The 18916-nt window shown below is 38.6% G+C and overlaps 2 protein-coding genes across 2 annotated transcripts; one reads left to right on the top strand and one right to left on the bottom strand.

Moving 5' to 3' along the window:
• Positions 1-2124: 2124 nt before the first annotated feature.
• pcf11 (PCF11 cleavage and polyadenylation factor subunit) lies at positions 2125-13783 on the top strand. The gene is made up of 16 exons (XM_048982613.1): positions 2125-2505; positions 4449-4574; positions 4899-5081; positions 5311-5493; positions 6499-7484; positions 7690-7882; positions 8553-8814; positions 8974-10565; positions 11001-11103; positions 11288-11401; positions 11517-11631; positions 11817-12000; positions 12090-12245; positions 12401-12493; positions 12738-12773; positions 12872-13783. Exons 1-16 carry the CDS (start codon positions 2338-2340, stop codon positions 13082-13084), a joined length of 4707 nt encoding a protein of 1568 aa, XP_048838570.1. The 5' UTR covers positions 2125-2337; the 3' UTR covers positions 13085-13783.
• Positions 13784-14203: 420 nt separating this feature from the next.
• Positions 14204-18860, bottom strand: ccdc90b (coiled-coil domain containing 90B). The gene is made up of 9 exons (XM_048982615.1): positions 18632-18860; positions 17308-17427; positions 16912-17015; positions 16710-16811; positions 16397-16438; positions 16057-16128; positions 15878-15931; positions 15643-15757; positions 14204-15491 (listed from the first exon to the last, which is right to left on the bottom strand). The coding sequence occupies exons 1-9, from the start codon at positions 18732-18734 to the stop codon at positions 15436-15438; spliced, it is 768 nt and encodes a 255-aa protein (XP_048838572.1). The 5' UTR covers positions 18735-18860; the 3' UTR covers positions 14204-15435.
• Between the last annotated feature and the right edge of the window lie 56 nt (positions 18861-18916).

The following is an 18916-nucleotide window of genomic DNA, read 5'->3' as shown; positions in this document are numbered from 1 at the left end:
TGGTCATTTGTAGCGCGTGTAGTGAACTTGTCTTCGCGGCATTAATTCTTAGTTGCGATAACAAGAAGTTCTGTTGATCTCCTTAAATGATACTCTCCAGTATAATTTTAACTAGATTCTAAATCACCTACATATCATTGTGCAATGCAACTGCTTTGCACAATTAATACTTTCCAGTTTCAACTAACAACTATCATGTTCAGCTCAGTTTTTAATTTATTGTGCTATTTATGCCAGTATCTGAATTGATCAAGTAAAGCGATTCATTGACGCATTCCTTTAGCATACAAATATCTGTTATAGTTTTCTACAATTAACATCTCCAATGCACTAACTGGCACCATCGGTGACAGATTGTGGCATGGCTACCTACCTCATTTATAACTTAAGAATTTGACCAAATAAAAGGACCCTTATTAAAAAAGGAGACGATTTATTTTAAAAGGCACACAATGAGAAAAAATATTGTACAGCTCAAAGTAATATAGTCAATGGAACACCCAAAAAACTAATGAACTAATTCCATATTGCGGCAGCTAGTCAGGGCAACAATGGACGTTTATGACTGATTGTAAAGGTAGAACAGAGTTGTAAGTAGTGCATTTGGGGAAAACTTCCCTTTCATTCACCCATCCATTTTCTGAAACTCATTGCCCTGTTCAGGGTCACGTGGGTTAGGGTTATCCTAGGGGCTACAGGAGCAAGGTAGGGAACAACCCAGGATAGGGCACCAACCCATCACAGGACACACTCACACACCATTCACACGTATGGGTAGTATGTTTTTGGACTGAGGGGGCAAACCAGAGTACCCATAGGAACCCCCACAATGACACGGGGAGGACATGTAAGAGTATCCACACACACGGAGCCATGGCTCAAACCCTGGTCCCAGAAGTGTGAGGCAACAGTGCTGACCATGCTGCCCTTACTTCCCTTTTAGTTTGATATTATTATAAACATATTATCAATTCAAAAACATTTAAGAAAACAGAAGATACATCTTGAATGTCTTTTTCAGATAATCATTTTTTTGGTTCCCTTTCTTGCTCTTCAGCTCTCCTGAAAAAGGGCTAGTTGTTCCTGGTATGCTGAAGTAGGTAAGATAAAGCAAATTATAGAGCTTTACAGGTGTAGTGGACTAATAGCGTATTGAATCTGCTGTTCAAATTAGCTTAAGAGATGCATTCTATTGAAGCATTTCGTGTATACTGCTCCGTGATGTTCCACCTTCTTGTGGTCATTTTAGCATGAAGGAATGTGCATGTCAATTCCTATGAAGCATTCTTTGGCTCTGTCCAGCCTTGATAAATTCTTACAGTTTCAGTGAAATTTGCTGATTCTTTTTAAAATTAGTTTCAATGTGTGTAAAATAAACTTAATTTTCGGTGTTATCTGGCTGACTGTTGCTGCAATATACATAAGCTCAATAAGCATAAGTGGGGGCGGAGGTCTGGAGCGTTTCCCAGGAAGCACACTGCACAAAACTGAAGAGACACCCTGGATAGATCTGCCTTCCTTGCTGATTCCTCACGCTCACCTACTAACAGATGATGCAGTAAATGACATAAAATCTGTGCTACTATTCTCGAAGGCCACGTTTGATCCACATCTTAAATAGGCCTACAGTTCAATACTTTTAAACATGAATTTGACATACACTGATAATCGAATAATCTGATATAATTAAAAGAGGCGAGTCAATGCCAGCCTTTTTTGAATGTTCCGAAAATCTGAAAACGTGTTTCAAAACATTCTGATTTCCGTGTTTACTTAACGTATTGTGAAAGACTAACGGAATACGGAAGGCTTCTCGTTTAACATTAACCTCTTCGCTCCGATTTGCTACAACGGGCGATTTTTTTAAAATACTGCAATGCGAACAATGCTCATTATAACACTGCAACTAAACAAAATACTAGTGCAACTGAAAAACGATTGTTATAATGTCTTTGGGTTTATAACATACGCAACCATAACCAAACCCCGTTTAGACCCCAGTTACCCCCCCCCCCCCCAACGTGGAACGTTCCCTCTCGTATGAATAAACCCCGTCTGCGCAGCCCCACTGGCCAACCCAATGTGACCAATCACACGCCGCGCTCGTCGGCGCGTAGACAAATAATTTTGTATGACGTTGCAGTTAGTTTAGCATCGGCGGCCATTTTCTTGGTCGGAAATTTAGCGAAGTGAAAAGCTTACCGAGAAAAAACATCGGTCTTCAACGGTCAATTTAGGTGAAATTATCGAAAGGGTCGAATGTTTGAAAAGACTGTGTGAAAAGTGTTGCTTTATTGTAAAATTGGAGTCGAGGCTGACTGTAAACACGAAGTAAAGATGTCTGACGACGCGGCGAGGGAAGATGCCTGTAGAGAGTATCAGTCCTCCCTGGAAGATTTGACTTTCAACAGCAAGCCCCACATCAACATGCTGACCATACTTGCCGAGGAGAATCTGCATTTCGCCAAGGATATCGTCGCTATAATTGAAGCACAAATTGCCAAGGTTTTTATGAAAATAGAATTTTTAATTTCAGCAGTCTTACTACCGATATAGAAACAGCTTGTAGTGACGCGTATGTTAAAGCTTAGAAGACAATATGGCGACCTCATTGTGTAATTCCTGTTTCCCAGTTGACAAAATTAGTCGATCTTTTTAGCGAAATGTCTGACTGGTAATTTAGTAGCTACTCATTCTAACTTTTCAAGTTAACTTTTCCATGTTCAGTTAGACAGCTGGCTTGTTTGGATGAATGGTTGGTTGGCTTGTTAGTTTGCTAACTATGATAGCTACATCTAGTCTTGAACCTAGCTGGCTAGCTATTTCAAACATATACTAAAATGTTAACGAAGTAGCGCCAATTGACTCAACGTTAATTCGTTGGCCCCGTATCTAAATATGGTTTCTCAGTTCGTGTGTCTTTTTCCTCTGGAATGAACAGTGGAACAATATGGCGACAACTGTAGCTGGCTGGCTAGGTTACAGAAGTAGCAAGCTAGCTATCGGTAACTCGGCCATTTTTAAGTTGACATTCTGTAACACGTGGGTACGAGCCTACTTTTTAGTGAACTTTGGTACTCGCTTCTTCTACTAAAGTGAACGCTAGCTACGTGTGTCTGGCCAATTGTAAAACGCCCGAGTTGGCTACATTGCTGCTATATATATATATATATATATATATATATATATATATATATATATATATATATATATATATATATATATATATATATATATATATTTAATTTGGAAAGTACAGTGGGTACTTGCAATGCATTTACCTTACTAAACAAAGTAGCTGAGTTTAAGGAAAAAGTCAGACCAATGAAGTTAGTGCCCCAGTTAGTCAAATTTATTATTTAAACTATTCCGGTTTAGTGTTCAAGCTAATATTTCACAGGTGCACCAAAGGTTGAAGTGGCTTAAGAAAAACAAATTGGTGTTTGAAACTGTCGAGTAATGGTTATTCGTAGTGATTTTGAATTCTGAAATGTGAATTGATGGTATTTAATGTGACAATAAAAAATATTAAATATTGTTTTGTCTTTTTTATTTCCCAGTGTAATTTATTAATTAAAAACGCGATTTGTTTGATCTGTGACTGTGTAACTCCTCTTAAATCTAGGTAACTTTTTTTGCCAAACGTTTTTGGAATGTGGATTCCGTATCGCCACAATATTCACCTCATATTGGTAATGAAATGGGGTATTTAACTGTGGCTATGTGACTGGTGTGTTTTTTTCTGCCTCTGCCATAAACTGAATTTAAGAGTAATTTTGTAGCCAAAATATGATTTGTAGTTTGGCTGCTGTATTAAAAGATATTTGGTTCAGACTATCTATGGACTTAATTCTTTTTGGTTATGGTAGAAAGGCACCCATAATATTCACTTGGTAACCTTTGGTTCATAATTACTGAAATGCTTTGCAGTTTCTCTCCAATTACTGCTTAAAAGTTCTCAATTTTTGAAGATACTTCCATAATGTATAAGATGTAAAATCTCCTCCTTCCAGTCATCCCCTTTTTTCTTCAAAAATGACTTGTCTGGGAATTTTTGAATGACACTGAGGAAATGTGGACTTTCAAGATTTGGATTCCCTGCTTTTTCCCCCGAAACAAGAAGTTCTCTGATTTGGAGAGCTGTGAAGATGATAGCTGGATTTTTTTATATGCTTGTTAATTTTTCCCGTGTATATCTTTTGCTTTTTGTGAAAGTTTCTTTTCTGGTTCAACTGGTTAATGAAAAACGTCATCTTGAATTTTCAGGGATTTAAGCTCAATATTTGCATGCAGAGAATTTGATATTTTCCTGCTAAACCGGTACATGTGAGCCAGTTGCTGGTTTTAAGGATTGATCTTTTGTTAAAATTATTGGATCTTAAGAATACATGGTGAAATGTACGTGTATATGCCTGTCTTCTAAACTGTTAAGTTTTCTGTTACTCTAGGCACCTGCCCCTGAGAAGCTTCCAGTTTTGTACTTAGTGGATTCCATCGTGAAGAACGTTCGAGACGAATATCTTGCTGTGTTCGCTAAAAACATAGTAAACTCATTTATATTGGTTTTTGAAAAGGTACTTTCTATGTTAATACAATTACTGTATGGGTGATTTTATGTGCTTTGTTGTAATTGATTGTATAGCTCAAAACAGGCTTGTGGTTGGTATACTTGTCTAATTTGCCTTTAAGACATTTTAATTTGGCACGTTTTGTCAAATTTCTATTCATGCTAAGGTAGAATGCAGGTATTAGCAGTATAAATGTTGGGATACTTAAGAGAATACTTTCAGACCTTATGAATTTGTGTATTTTATGAAGAATCTGTGAATTTGTTTGAAACTGACATATGTAGCAGAGAAAAACCAGACTTTGCACAAAGATTACTCTTGTCATTTTAGGTGGATGAAAACACTAGAAAAAGTCTTTTCAAACTGCGTTCCACCTGGGATGAAATTTTCCCTTTGAAGAAACTTTATGCGTTAGATGTCCGAGTGAATGCAGTTGATCCTGCTTGGCCAATAAAACCTTTGCCACCTAATGTGAATGCCAGCATTCATGTGAATCCAAAATTTCTTAAGCCGGTAAGTAGTATGAGAGTAGTGCAGTGTTTATTTTAGAAAAGTCATCAGTTTTTTTTTTTCTTCAAAATTCAATTACCTTTGTGTCAATCAAAATTCGACTTGGATGTAAGTTGTTTTCTTATTGGTGTTTATAGCGGTTGCAGTTCTTCAGCATTAATCTATGAGTTTGAGGTTGATCATAAAATAACTCCTTATATTCAAGTATTTTTTTTTTTTTTTTTGCGCTTAGTCTGAGGAAGTTACTGTACCAAGCGGAAATGCCCAACAACCTCCAAACCAGTCGGTAGCGAATGAGAAGAGTTTGACACAAGAACAAGCAATACGGCAGCAATTGCTTGCAAAGCAAAAGCAATTGCTTGAACTCCAGCAGAAGAAGATAGAGTTGGAGCTTGAACAAACAAAAGCCCAGTTGGTGAGTTGGTTAATTTTCATGGTTAACAATTTTGTACATGCTGCCTGCAGTAAATAATACTGACATCCAAAAAGTGGCTCGACAGTTATATAAAATCTATTCTCGTTTTACCAAGTAGCAATATTTTGCAGAGAACACATGGATAATACTCTTGATGGCTCTGATGTATTACATTTTTTGTGAAATAACATGAATTGTGGGACAAGGATTAATCTTTTTTTCCTCACTTCATTGAGAAAATTGTTCTGCGATTAGTTAACAGGCTGTAGATAATTCTTGCTAAAGAAATTCCGGTTCTTAAGGTCATAATCATTGATTTGTCTAGTAATATATCTTTGGAAATTACTTTCTTGTAAATATTACTGTTTTACGCACAATAAAACATTGCTGCTGTTTTTTTTTTCCTTTCTTTTTGACCAAGCCATTTTGTCATGTTTTTTTTAACTACCATGTTAGGTATGTGAGCATGGTGTACAGTGAAGTGCTGTAATCTGCTGTGACATTTTACAATACAGCAACTTGCCTTGTAAATGCTCAGTGGGGCAGTTGGCGTTTTGGCATTTCTATCATGTTACTGTGCCTGTTACAAAACAGTGGCCACAGATATCTAGGGTGACCAGATTTAAGTAGTGGTGGATATAGCAAGGAGCTGACGCTGGGCACGCTCACTATGCTTTTGTAGGCCCATGTTGGCACAAAAATAGTAAAGAAGTTAGCTTACTTTTCTAGCAAAACACCGTCCATAGAAAAACTGGGTGCGTTTAACTTGGATCAGGTTCAAAACAATAAAGCAATTTTATAGTTCACTGACATTTTTTGTGATCTGTAAATAGAACCATATTTAATGTTACAAATATAAAGCATTGCAAGGTCTATATAAATTGAAAGAACTTTTTGTATATGAAGTGATTTGTATGGTACAGTTTACTGGCCAAAATGTCATAGTTAATGTTTTTGTTTCCCTAGTTATTTAGAACTGTTAATTGGCTTTTTTTGTTATGATAGGCTGCTAATCAGTTGGTAGCTGCGACAAATCCACCTGTTAATCCTGCGAACCAACATGGTATTGGAGCGAGAAACACTCCACTTCCTCCCGTGCAGTTTGGTAAACCCTGGCATGTCATGCAGCCAGAGAGCAAGATGTCTACAAGAGACCCTCGCCTGAATCGAGTGGGACCAACAACACAGCTTGTTAAGGAGCAAGTTCTAAGTAAAAAAGATGGACACTGCATGGCGTCAAGTGTACATCCACCAGAGAAGAAAACAAGTGTGCCAGCTGAGAAAATTAAATTCGAAAAGTTGAAAATACCTAAAAAAGAATGTCCTGAAGAAAAGGCAAAGTCTAAATCCCCTTCTCCACTAAATAAATTTCAAGGAAAGCCTAAAAATTCTGAAATGGAAAATATAAAGACAGGAGAAGTAAACAAGAGAGACCCAAGATTAAGGAAACACCTTCATGATAAGCCTGATGTAAAAGATGATGAATGCAAGGATAAGAAACGCTTCTCAGACAAAAAAGAACGCGACGACTCCACTCCAGGCGCAAGATCAATAGGTGGCAGAAATAAACTACTCAATGGTTCTGCAAACAAGTATGACAGAAATGAAACACTTGAAAAGTTGGATTCCAAAACAAACAAAGCGAGTATGAGGAGACGATCCCGTTCACGGTCTCGTTCTCCATTGTCACATTCCCCTAAGAGAAAGGACAGGCGGTCACCGAAGAGGAGGATGAGGAGCGTGTCGTCATCTCCTCCAAAATCTGGCAAAGGCAGGCAGTTGGGCGGAAAACATTTGCATCCCGAGGAATTTTCACAGCATTCAAATATAAGGGAAGAGCGAGCTATTCCAAAAAAGAATGTCAGTGAACCAAGACGACAAAAGAGATTACTGGAGGAAAGGCCCATTGACTCTCATTCACCTCGGTTACCCAATGAACTGAAGGAAAATGCCAGTAAGAGATGGAAAAGTGGATGGGAAGAAAACAAACAGTGAGTGTTTTTGCCTTAACATTTCAAATGATTTGATTAATCATTTTATTTGTAATGTGGAAACTGGTTACCCAATCTGTTTCTCATTAATAGCAAAATGTCCAAATTACTATTTCATCTTGTGGTGCATTGACTTGTAATATTGTCTTAGAATAAGTCTGAGTTTCTCAGTTATTAATAATTCTGTTTTTTTCCCCTACTGAAGTCTAAAGCAGCCTGATGAAAACCTGGTACAGGGCAAGTCAGGGCAGGGGCCACAAAGACACAAACAATCGTGGTCCAGCAACCAAAGAATGCCTGTTTCTCGCATACCTAAACAGCATCGTTTGAGTGTTGATGCCAACCTGCAAATACCTGATGTGCTGAACTCTGCGAGTAAACGAGATCTTTTAAAAAAGGTATTTGTACAGTTCTGAAGTTTTTTTTTTTGTAATACTCTGACAGTCTGTGATCTTAGCATTTTTTGATTACTGCAAGGTAGAAAAATGGGTTTCATAACCCATATATTATGCTATATGATTTGTTTTCATGTTGTTAAATGAATAGTTTACCCAGTTCATATTTCAGCCATATTTCAGCTGAATTTAATGAAAACGTATTCCGTGGGGGAGTTGCTGAATTATTTCTGTTAGGAAAATATACAGTTAAAACATTTTGAGGCTGTTACCTCTACTTTTGAACATTTATTGCTTTTTGTACATTTTATGACTGGTAATCAGTTTCTTAAGTGTGAAGTTTTTCATTCTGCTTTTTTGATACTTTTTCTGTTGATCACCTCTAACCTACTTGCATGCATCCATGTTAATTATTTCGGGAACAATTATCCAAATGACCTCAATATCCTAAAGTAGTTTTAATATTCTGTTTTGCTTAAGGCAGCAGGTGGTTTAAAATGTACATTTTACGTGGTCTGAATCGGTACCAGGTGTATGAATAGGTAGAAGGGATAAAAGCTGCCATTTTTGAGAACAAGATATTATGGTTTTATAAAGTTTAGCTACAGTGTACAAGTACTCCTGTTCATTTGCGTCGTGAATGCAATGTGAAACTCTCGTTTCTGTCGTCTAGGCTAGTAAAAGGCTGGCCGAGGGGGAGATATCCCATGATGACTTCCTCAATGTGGCCCACCAAATCAAACAGCTTTTTCAGTACCAAGAGGAAAAGCAAAGATCGGACTCATGGGATGGGTCAAGTGAGGACGCACAGTTTGGGACCAGGAAAAAACCTTTATTAGCTACGCCATCTTCACAGCAGGGGAGTCTTTCGGATGCTGAAAAATCTTACTATGAACATAAAGCTAAGCTGAGAAGAACACAAGTCCAACACCAAGGTAATATTTGGGTTGAAATCAACCAGAGAAGAATAAGATAATGCCAAGCCATTCTGTAAAAAGAATGGCAATATTTAGAAAATGGCATTTTATGCATTGTGTGGTATAGTAGTTAAGGATATAATGACAATGGCAATAATTTTGATCTTTTATTGGTAGGAGGTAGAGACCATCACTCACCTTTCAGTGAGCGAGTGCAACATGGGCGACCTATGTATGAGGATGATGAGCAAATGAAAGGTGACCCTGAGTTTCAGAAGCGATATGGAGCAATGCCTGAAGGTATAAAGGTGGAAGATTCTGTGAAGCCCGTATGTTTGAAACATGAGGATTTCACAAAAGAGAGACCCTCTTCTGACCCAGGCTCTTCATTCAAGAATTCTCCGAGCCCTGTTAACTTTGATGGACTTTCTGGAAAATCTCCTGTATCAGGATTTGATTGCTCAGCTAACATAGATATAGAGGGTCACCAAATGCCCGTAAGAGAATCTAGCCCCAATAAAAGATTTGGCATTCCCTCTAGCTGTGAGCATTCTGTTGCAGGATGTGATAGTGAAGTTCAGCTGAGTATGGAAGTTTCCTCTGGTCATCACGATGCTTCTGGACAAGGAAGGAGTGGACAGCCAGGCCCGTTACTTTGCGAATCTCCAGGACAGACGCCACCTCATGTTCTGGAAGGCCCTCATACACAGAGTGGTCTGTCAAGATATGATGGTCCAAAAATAGCACAGAGGTTTGATGGCCAGCAGCCCTTGATATTTGAGGGAAATACAAATCAGCCTATACTAGATGGACCAACAAGACCTCATCTACAAGGGAGATTTGATAATTCTGGACCAGGAAGATTTGATGGCTCTTCAAGATTTGATGCTCCACAAGGTTCTGGAAGATTTGATGGTGCACCGATCCATAAAGGTCCTGAGAGATTTGATGGCTCCAATCGATATGATGCCCCCACAGTATTGGCAGGTCCACAGAGGTTTGGTGAACCCCAAGGATTAGGAAGATTTAACGGGCCGCATCCTCAGCAAGTTGCAGGTAGATTTGAAGGCCCGGTTGGACAGCAAGCTCCAACCAGGTTTGATGGCCAAAGTTCTGTCATGTTTGATGGCCCACAGATGCAACCTAATAGGTTTGATGGGCCTATGAGGTTTGAAGGTCCTCACATGCAGCAGGGCCCTGGGAGGTATGAAGGACGTTTTGTTGGCCCACAGGCCCAACAAGGACCATCTAGATATGAAGGGCCTTCCAGCCAGCAGGGGCGAATGAGGTTTGATGGTCCTGTCAATCAACCAGGTGGTATACGGTTTGAACATGGTCAAGGACAGATTGGACCTATGAGATATGATGGACAACAGCAAGGCATGGCAAGATTTGACTGTGCGCCCAGTCAACAAGGCGCTCCCAGGTATTGTGGTCCACTGAATCTGCAAAGCCAGATGAGACCACACTGCCCATCCATGTTTGATAATGCCCAGGGTCAAAACCAGCTGTCGAATCCTGGGCCACAGTCCAACTTCAACATGCCCAGCAACAGATTTGCAGAGCCTCTGAATGTTTTTGGAGCTGCACCGCAGTCTTTTCAAGGACAGCAGAATTTGTCACAAGGACATAATTTTAATGTTCAACCAGCAGCTGGAACGTCGGGTTTCTCCAACTCGTTTGTCAGACCTGTTTCATCTTACTTTAATCCTGGTGCTCCAGCTGGAAACATGGGCACCACCGTTCCTGGTGGAAACATTCAGCAGCCAGTAAGTGGATCTAACTTTTAATCCTGCTCATACATATGCCCCTCTTTTAATGTCAAGGCTGTTGATTTTTAATCTGGTGTAGTCTAGTTAAACTTGATAATTTTCTAATTTCTTAAATTATTTTTTTGTAATGCAGTTTTCCTTTTCATTAACTGAATGTCTGTATGGAAGGAACAAAATGTAGTGACATCCTGCTATTTAAGTTGGATAAGGTATACAAGTGTGGACTGGGTAATGGTGATAGGTTTATTTGGAAAAATTGAATCATAATCGTATGCATTGATAGTATGAAATCAGTAATCCTGTTGTAATGGCCAGTCTCTGGAAATTGTCAAAAGCATGAATTAGAATTCTTTCAACTACGATGACAAAAGTGAGAATTTCATACCTAAAAAAGAACATAAGCAATTGATTGCTTATTAAATTAATTTTCAGATGAATATGCTGCCTGGCCTGAAAACCCAGATATCTGCCCCATACGGTCAAGGACAGCCCATTGTACAGCTGCAACAAAATCCTGTGCCTTTCAATCAAACAGGTAATACGTGTGACTAATGTATGTATGTACAGTACATATGTACCTTTTGTTTTTGGGATTTGTCTGGTAACATAAAAGATGAATAGATCCATTTCACTGCAGTAGGCAGCCTGAATTCATGGCGTATGTTTTGAGAATATCACCCTTAAATGTATTTTCGTGGTCTGTCTTGTAACTCTGCTAGGTTCACAGTTTCCACCTGAAAGTCACTTTGGTCAGGTAGATGTCAATGATCTTCTTTCGAAGCTCATTTCCACTGGGATAATAAAGCCTGCTCAAACGGATTCTACTTCAACTGGTACGTGCTTAAATTTTCCCATTAAAATACATTAAATGCAAGTAATGTGTTTAATGCTTTTAGCTTGTAAATGTGTAGATTCTGCTGTTCGTTACATGGAGTATTTTTATTTTAGGGATGAATACTCCACCTCAAAGCCAGCCGGCTGTGGAAGAGGAGGAGGAGGAGGAGCAGGGTGACGATCAGAATGTTCCGGACCTTACCGCGTTTGCCATAGAAGACATGAAACAGTGCGGTCTTACTTTATAACATTCTGCTTCTCTTAAATATTAGCAAAATTAAAAATAATAAAACGTCATCTGTAGTAGCAATGGTGGTGGTGTAAAGTAGCATGGATTAAACATTTCGTATTTTCATACAATTACAAAAGTATTTGACATACTTTTAACTTAATTCTGATTTTCGTCCTTAACAGGAGATATGACAGTGTCATTACCAAACTGTACACTGGGATACAGTGTTACTCCTGTGGCATGCGATTCACTGCCTCTCAGACTGATGTCTATGCGGATCATTTGGACTGGCACTACAGACAAAACCGATTAGAGAAAGACATCAGTAAGAAGGTCACACACAGGAGGTGGTACTATAGCTTAATGGTAAGCATGATCTGCTGTGGCACAGTTCCAGCGCAGATAACGGCTGTTTTGCAAAGACTCCGTTAACTTATTGGTTAACTTGTTTATAGGACTGGATTGAATTTGAGGAAATAGCTGATCTTGAGGAAAGAGCAAAGAGCCAATTCTTTGAGAAGGTTCATGAGGAGGTAGAAAAGAAAACTCAAGAAGCTGCGAAAGAAAAAGAGTTCTTGAGTGTCAAAGCTGCTCCAGATGTTGTTGGTGAGGTAAGTTCACACGTTGCTGCTAAAAGGTGATTTTTTTTGTTTTATGGCATTTGACCTGCTTGAGTCTGTATTTGACATGTTTTATAAGCGTACAAAGTCTGGTCGCATGGGGTTGTGCACACTGGTTTCAATACCGATCTAATTTTCCTTTGAAGACCTGTGAAATCTGCCAGGAGCAGTTTGAAATGTACTGGGAGGAGGAAGAGGAGGAATGGCATTTGAAAAATGCGATTCGTGTGGATGAAAAGGTACGTAGGTTCTTACATTTTAATTTGTGTATTCTGAGGATTGCTGCAGCAAATGTAAAGTATTGTTAATTACTTTGTACTTCTCCTTGTAGTGGTATACGATAGCCCATTTTTTTCAAAAGCTATAAGCTCCTACCGAGTACTTAAGTCACTATTTAGTCGGGAGCAGAGTAAATGCTTATCAGAGTGATTTGATTGAGGGGGACGTAGGATGCTACTCAGTCCACTTTTTTTTATCCTTTAGACTTATCATCCATCATGTTATGAAGACTACAAAAATGTAAGTGTTTTCTGCTCTTAAGCAAAGCCTCTTTAGCCATGTTTGAAAATTTGTGATCACAAAAGTATATATTTTCTAATTTTCCTGTATTTTCTCAGACATCTTCGTTTGTTGATTGCACTCCATCTCCCAACAAAGCCCTTATGGAGAACCCTTTAAATGTGTTTATCAAAGAAGAAAATGACCCGTCTTCATGTTCCAGTATTAAGCAAGAACCAGACATGCAGAGCAGCTGCACTGATGCAAATGCTGAAGAGGCATTTCAGGTTAAGGTAGAAGAAGAGTCACAAGCCAGTGCAATTATTTTTTAATAATGCTGCTCCCCCCCCCTTTTATTTTCGAGACAGTACTGTAATTTCATTTTGTAAAGAGATTTTTATATTGGTGAGCTGAGGCAGGGACCTCAACTATGCATACATTAAATACATTTTTGTATTTGAAATTGCCTGCACATTCAGGTGTTTTGCTGTGAGAATGCTCATGAAAATGTATCTTGGAAAAACATGTATGTATAAGATTTAATTTATAAATAAAGCTATTTTTGCTATTCTTTGTGTAATATTGGTAAAAGGGTATACTACCACCATGTTTCCTTTTACTTTGTCCTCCTCCACTGGATATTGTTGCAACTCTTAAAGCCAGTCACTTGTTCAGTTAATACTTAGAGATTTATTCCAAATTCTTCAAGAATAGAGAATGATAAGGTAAGGTGTGACCCAGCAAACAAGTCCTAGCTTTGAATTGCAGTACAAAGGAGGCCCTAACTCATCAATAAACATTTTGATTTTTCTGTGGTGTTGGTTTCTAAGTGTTTGGAATTCTTCTCCCTTTTTCTTTTTCAGAGATTTGATGCAAGTGGTATTTGCGTTATATTCCTGAATATTCAATAAAATATATAAAAATTAGTTTGTGTGTGAAATGTAATTGTGTGATTTACTGCTTCTTTGCTTTTCCATTCTTGTATTCTTACATTTGTCATGTGTATATAAATAAAGATGTGAAATAATGAACTTGAGTTTGCATTTAAATTCTTGCAATTTAATATTAACTGTACGTAACTATCATATATTGCAGGACATTAAGGACTATTTGCCTAGAATGCTTGTGTGTATACTGCTTTTATTTACAATACTCTTTCAATGCCAATAAAACAACGTTAAACAAATTTCACAATCTAAGGGTTTTTTTTCCCCCAAATGTTGATGAGTTATTGTTTCAAAATGTTCTTTCATTAGAGATCATTTAACATTCAGGATTTAAGCAAAGATTCAGCTGTAAAGAACTAAATATTAATTCACTTCAGTAGCGCTATTAATGGTATAAATCACTAAATGTTAAAAATCAACCGATTATTTTGGTGACTGAAGCATAAATAAAGTTTACAGTATCATACTAAGTCCAAGTATTGATGAGAAACATTTTTCCAGTAATAAAGCCAGTGAGAAATGATAACTTTATTGTATACATACAAAGCATCATTTCCATGGGATACCCAATCAATCCCCAACATCCATAAGAAGTGTTACAGCACCACTTTGCTGTATTAATATGGCTGTAATTAGGTCAGTAGATGTGAGAAGTCCAATGAAGTCAACGGGAAGGGAGTGAATGTATTTAAACATTAATTTGAGTATTTATTTCACACTTCAATATTGTCTTGCTGGTCGGGGATTCAAACCCATCATCTTTCGATTACAAGTATGGTTCCCTAACCATTAAGCCACCACTGCCCATAAGCAGATAATACCTATTTGGGACCTAGAATCAGTGAAACATCTGCTTAGCATCTTACATAAAGTTAAGGCTCACTTTTTGTGTAGCACGTGGGACTGAAATGTCCAGGACCATCATGAATTGCATCAAGTAGGATAAATATTTTAATGAAATCTTGCATTGATACATGTCTAGCATTGATTAGGTCAGCATTTCGTATCAGTTGTAAGGCAAATGAAATTCAGAGGTCTAATAATCTTGCCCTACTTACCACCCGCTGGTTAAACTCACTCCTTATATTAATGCTTTAAGATGATGGTTTTTGCATTTGAATATGTAACTATTGACCATATCATACCTCCAAAGCCTGGGGTTAAAAGCCCCCCCCCTGCTATGCATGACTGGAGTTTGAATGCTCTTCTTGGGGTTCCTTTGGGTTTCAGGGTGACTTTTTATTTAATTAAATTTATAAGTGGGAGGTTATGTTTTGAGTTCTGATGTCATTTTCTTTTGATATTTGAAACCTTAAATTTGTGAAGTGTTCTTCCTGTGTTACCAGTACGGCATTTTTTAAGCTCTCCTAGGTTTTAGATCTGAAAGTGAGCTGACATCCGCAAATATAGCTCTATCAGTAAAACCCAGCATTCAGTCATTTATTGGTTTATGTGTAAATGTAGGCGTCAGCATGACCAAGCTAAACGGTCCACATTGATTTTAAAACCTTTTTTGAAGGCACAAAATGGTTCAAAGGCACATGCAATTAACAATGAAAAAGGTCTGACAGAATCTGCATTATATTAATAAAAACAAAAACTGAAGATAAATTTAACGATGGTGCAAAATTTGCATTACGCAAATACTTTTCTCACATTCAGTCTCCATGTGAGGTTGCAACGGTGCCTATTTTTTCTGGTCCTTAAATATGTCACCATATGATGATTGAGTCCTACTACTTCCAGAGACGGTAAAAACCTAAGGCAATGGCTAAGCAGGAGAACACTGAAGCTGAAACAAAAGAGAGAGAGAATGTACATATAGTGAAATATCATGCAACATATACAATTGTCCAAGTATTTATCTTTACTAAGTAGTCAGCCATTTATAACACCAAAAAATTAAAAGACAGGCTTTCAAAAGTTTTGCAATTAATGTTTACCTGCAAGATATCGAATAGTGTCAAGCTTAAGAGATTCTAGGAGTGTTTTCAATGAGGCCACCTCTAAGTCAATTTTCCTCGTTGTTTCCATCGTGCCACGGTCAAGGTCCGCATTCTGGAAATATTTATGAGAAAATATTCATTTTAAAATCAAGAATGCGTTCCCATATTTCAAATCACAATCAATGAAAGAATAAAAAGCTCTTTCAAAGTCAGTGAAATGCAATTATCAAACCTTTTTGTGGAATTCTGTGCTAATTTCTATAAGCTTCTTATCTTGCTCGGTAAACTGAAAAAAAGATCACGTAAAATATATAAGGCAAAATACAGACAAAACATCTACTGGTTTTAGTATGATGATGCAATACATAAATGCACTGTAAAGGGAGCAGTTTACAGAAATGTAATATTCACCATGTCTGTAACCCTACTTCTTTCCAGATTTATGTCCAGTTTCGCATCAGCGCTGATTTTTTGACTCTCTTCCTGTGAAATAAACAAATTCATTTATAAAATCAAATGCACAATATAATCCTTCCGTGTGTTTACACACAAAGACACGGGGCCTGTCAAAGGCGCAGGTGCGCATTAACCAGCCGCCTTTGTCGGCCGTAGGACTGACTGGCTCAGTATGTATGCTTGCATATATGCACAGAGCAAAGGTTTGAGGCTGTTCCAGCAGGCGCCGAATTGTGTGGCAACTCACTGTTAGTAGACACTCATGGTTAATTTCCGAGTGCCAAGATTAACTTACCATGAGCCTTCTCTTGATTTGTTCGAGTTCCGTTTTCATTTTCTGACGAGGAAAAGTAATTCACGTTATTTCATAAAATCAAAGCGCAGAAGCAAACACCCATCCGTTCTTCAATCTTCATTCCATATCTCCTGGTGAATATCAGGGTTCAAAGTAAATCAGTCCTACGACTGCTTTAGATGTTACTGTAGTTACTGTCAGGTTAATAATGGAAAAAGAAGAACACGTGACACGTCAAAGAACAGCTGCCGGTTATTCTGCTGCTTGAGACGGATGAGAAATACAAGACGTTACTCTGACGCGTTTTATTTACCTCGTTTTCGGAACGTAGGTTAGCAAACTCACTCTTCTCCAGAATCACCATGTCCTTTCTTATAGAGTCAAGGTGAGCCATGATCTGCTGAAGAGCTATTTCCTACGCATGAAAAAGTATAAACATCTTACTTTCTGCACCACACGGTTTACCTGCCATTCATATAAAGCATCCGCTGATTTGAGTCTTATAGGAAATATACCTGATGGGTGCCAGTTACCATGTCCCTGTAGACAATGTCCATGTTGGCCGTAGTAAGTGTCACCAGTGCTGACACAATCACTTCCGCTTGTCCTTTTTCAAACCCTAAAGCAGAATATTTAAAGAATCAGAAAGATGCAACATATTTTTTAACTTCAACATAATCGGGTTACAACACGGATTTTAGTGTGACGCATTGCGATACCGAAAATACTGTTACTATCACCATTAAAATAAAATGGCAAGAAAGGGCCACAGTATAGTATGAGCACTGGTACGGAGTTTCGAAAGTATCAGCTGGGGAAGCCTAAAGACTAGTTGAAATGTATTTTTTGTGCTGTACTCATTTAAAATTTTATTTTGTTTGTCGAATGAAGGACCAAGCAAAGTCTCTTACCATTAGCTTCCAGCTCTTTCACTAGAGCGTGGGTGTCGAACGTCAATTTCCGCTGCTCCAAAGGAGTCAGCTCGACTTTTCTCATATCATAGGTGCTGAGAGCTGCAACTCTGCGAAACCCTAATGCAAAAATGAAGGTGACGCATGCGCACAGGCGATACACACAAAGTACTCGTTTGTCACAAAAGATAAACAGCTATGCTGAAAGAGAAGCCTGGTAGACCTGCATAATACCTCTGTGAAGAACAGGACTACTGGACAAATGAGTGGAAGGTGTGGTTCGTCAGCCACAATGCCAGGTGTCACCTTATAACAAAAAAACTTAGACCGACTGAAAAGAATGATGTTTGGGGAGGTTTTGCTGCCTCAGGGCCTGAGCATCTAGCCGTCATACAGCTGTCTAAAAATCCCACACAGTAGCAGCAGAGGTGGAGATTTCAGGTCCAGAGAGTACAAATCCGGAGTATTATTTATCAGCCAAGTCGAGGCCCAAACTTGAAGTGGGCTGCTCACATGAGCACAACATGAGCAATCAAATATCACTGTCAACTATGTGATGTTATTTTTGCAAAGGGGGCCACTCAAGTTAGGGATGTACTTATTTTTCCACAGAAAAATTATTGTGGCGCACATAGCACAGACAAAATGTTCTGTTTCATCAAGTTATTCTACAAATATCCAGTACAATAGTTAAACATTACATGAAATGCATGGCGAAGTATAAGAATGTTTACAATTCAAGGGTTTGGGGGCGGAAATTGCAGACTATTTGCAGATAAGAAACGTAACACCCTGCAGGCAAATCCAGGCCCATCAGCGACACCTACCGGAGCAACACGGCAAAGCGCAATATCAGCGTACGAAACCAACGTTACCAGGCACACTTCATTAGTCAGGGCAGGACCGGACACCCAACATATCCGGCGTTCCTCCGGGGGTACGATATGTATGTGGGCCGACAAAATGTACTGTGCCTCCTCTGTCACCAAAGCATATCGCCTGGCAAACAGTTATCAGGCGTGACACCCCACATTCGCCGTGGGGTCGTTAGGGACCCCAAGGTCCTGGGCCGAATGTATAACCGAGATCAGCACTGGAGGTGATGGAGAAGGCAGCCGACAAAAATGCAAAATTAACACGGTACTTGTTTAGTCACAAAGGACAACTGCTTGATCGGGGGTTAAATCGGTCCAGTCCAGTCCGTCCAGAGAACTGTCGTCACTAAGGTTCCGGAATTTGTTAGATAAGGTTAAACTATAAAGTTCTATCTTAAAATAATTTTAAGTTATTAGTGTAAGGGTGGATAGAAAACAAATTTCCCTACCTTTCACATTATTCAGCCTTATGATCGAGGATTTGTTTAAGAAAATTCTTCTTGGACTAAATAAACTTAGACTGCGTATACATCTCATGGTTGCAGAAGTCATATAACACACACAACTACTTCGATTTCAGGAATGATCGCATTAATTGTTCTTGCCTGAACTGCTTTTCCAAAGTTATACAAAAAACATACATATTCATCCGGGTCCTTCACAAGAACATGATGCTGGTCCTGTCTTTAGGAGTCATTTGCGCAGCAGGCGATCTGCGTGGGTTGTTGCCATGC

The sequence above is a fragment of the Brienomyrus brachyistius genome, chromosome 18, assembly GCF_023856365.1.
Source record: "Brienomyrus brachyistius isolate T26 chromosome 18, BBRACH_0.4, whole genome shotgun sequence".
In the NCBI taxonomy this organism is placed as follows: domain Eukaryota; kingdom Metazoa; phylum Chordata; class Actinopteri; order Osteoglossiformes; family Mormyridae; genus Brienomyrus; species Brienomyrus brachyistius.
The sequence above is the reverse complement of the archived record's forward strand: the minus strand, read 5'-3'. Positions and strand labels throughout refer to the sequence as shown.

Excerpts from the sequence above, each read along its gene's own strand:
- pcf11 (XM_048982613.1), top strand. The coding sequence starts at position 2,338 with ATGTCTGACGACGCGGCGAGGGAAGATGCCTGTAGAGAGTATCAGTCC. Across the intron at positions 2,506-4,448 it reads TTGAAGCACAAATTGCCAAG|GCACCTGCCCCTGAGAAGCT; the intron begins GTTTTTATGAAA and ends CTGTTACTCTAG. Across the intron at positions 11,402-11,516 it reads AACGGATTCTACTTCAACTG|GGATGAATACTCCACCTCAA; the intron begins GTACGTGCTTAA and ends TTTTTATTTTAG.
- ccdc90b (XM_048982615.1), bottom strand. The coding sequence starts at position 18,734 with ATGACTTCTGCAACCATGAGATGTATACGCAGTCTAAGTTTATTTAGT. Across the intron at positions 17,016-17,307 it reads GAAAGAGCTGGAAGCTAATG|GGTTTGAAAAAGGACAAGCG; the intron begins GTAAGAGACTTT and ends ATTCTGCTTTAG. Across the intron at positions 15,492-15,642 it reads CACTATTCGATATCTTGCAG|CTTCAGTGTTCTCCTGCTTA; the intron begins GTAAACATTAAT and ends CTTTTGTTTCAG.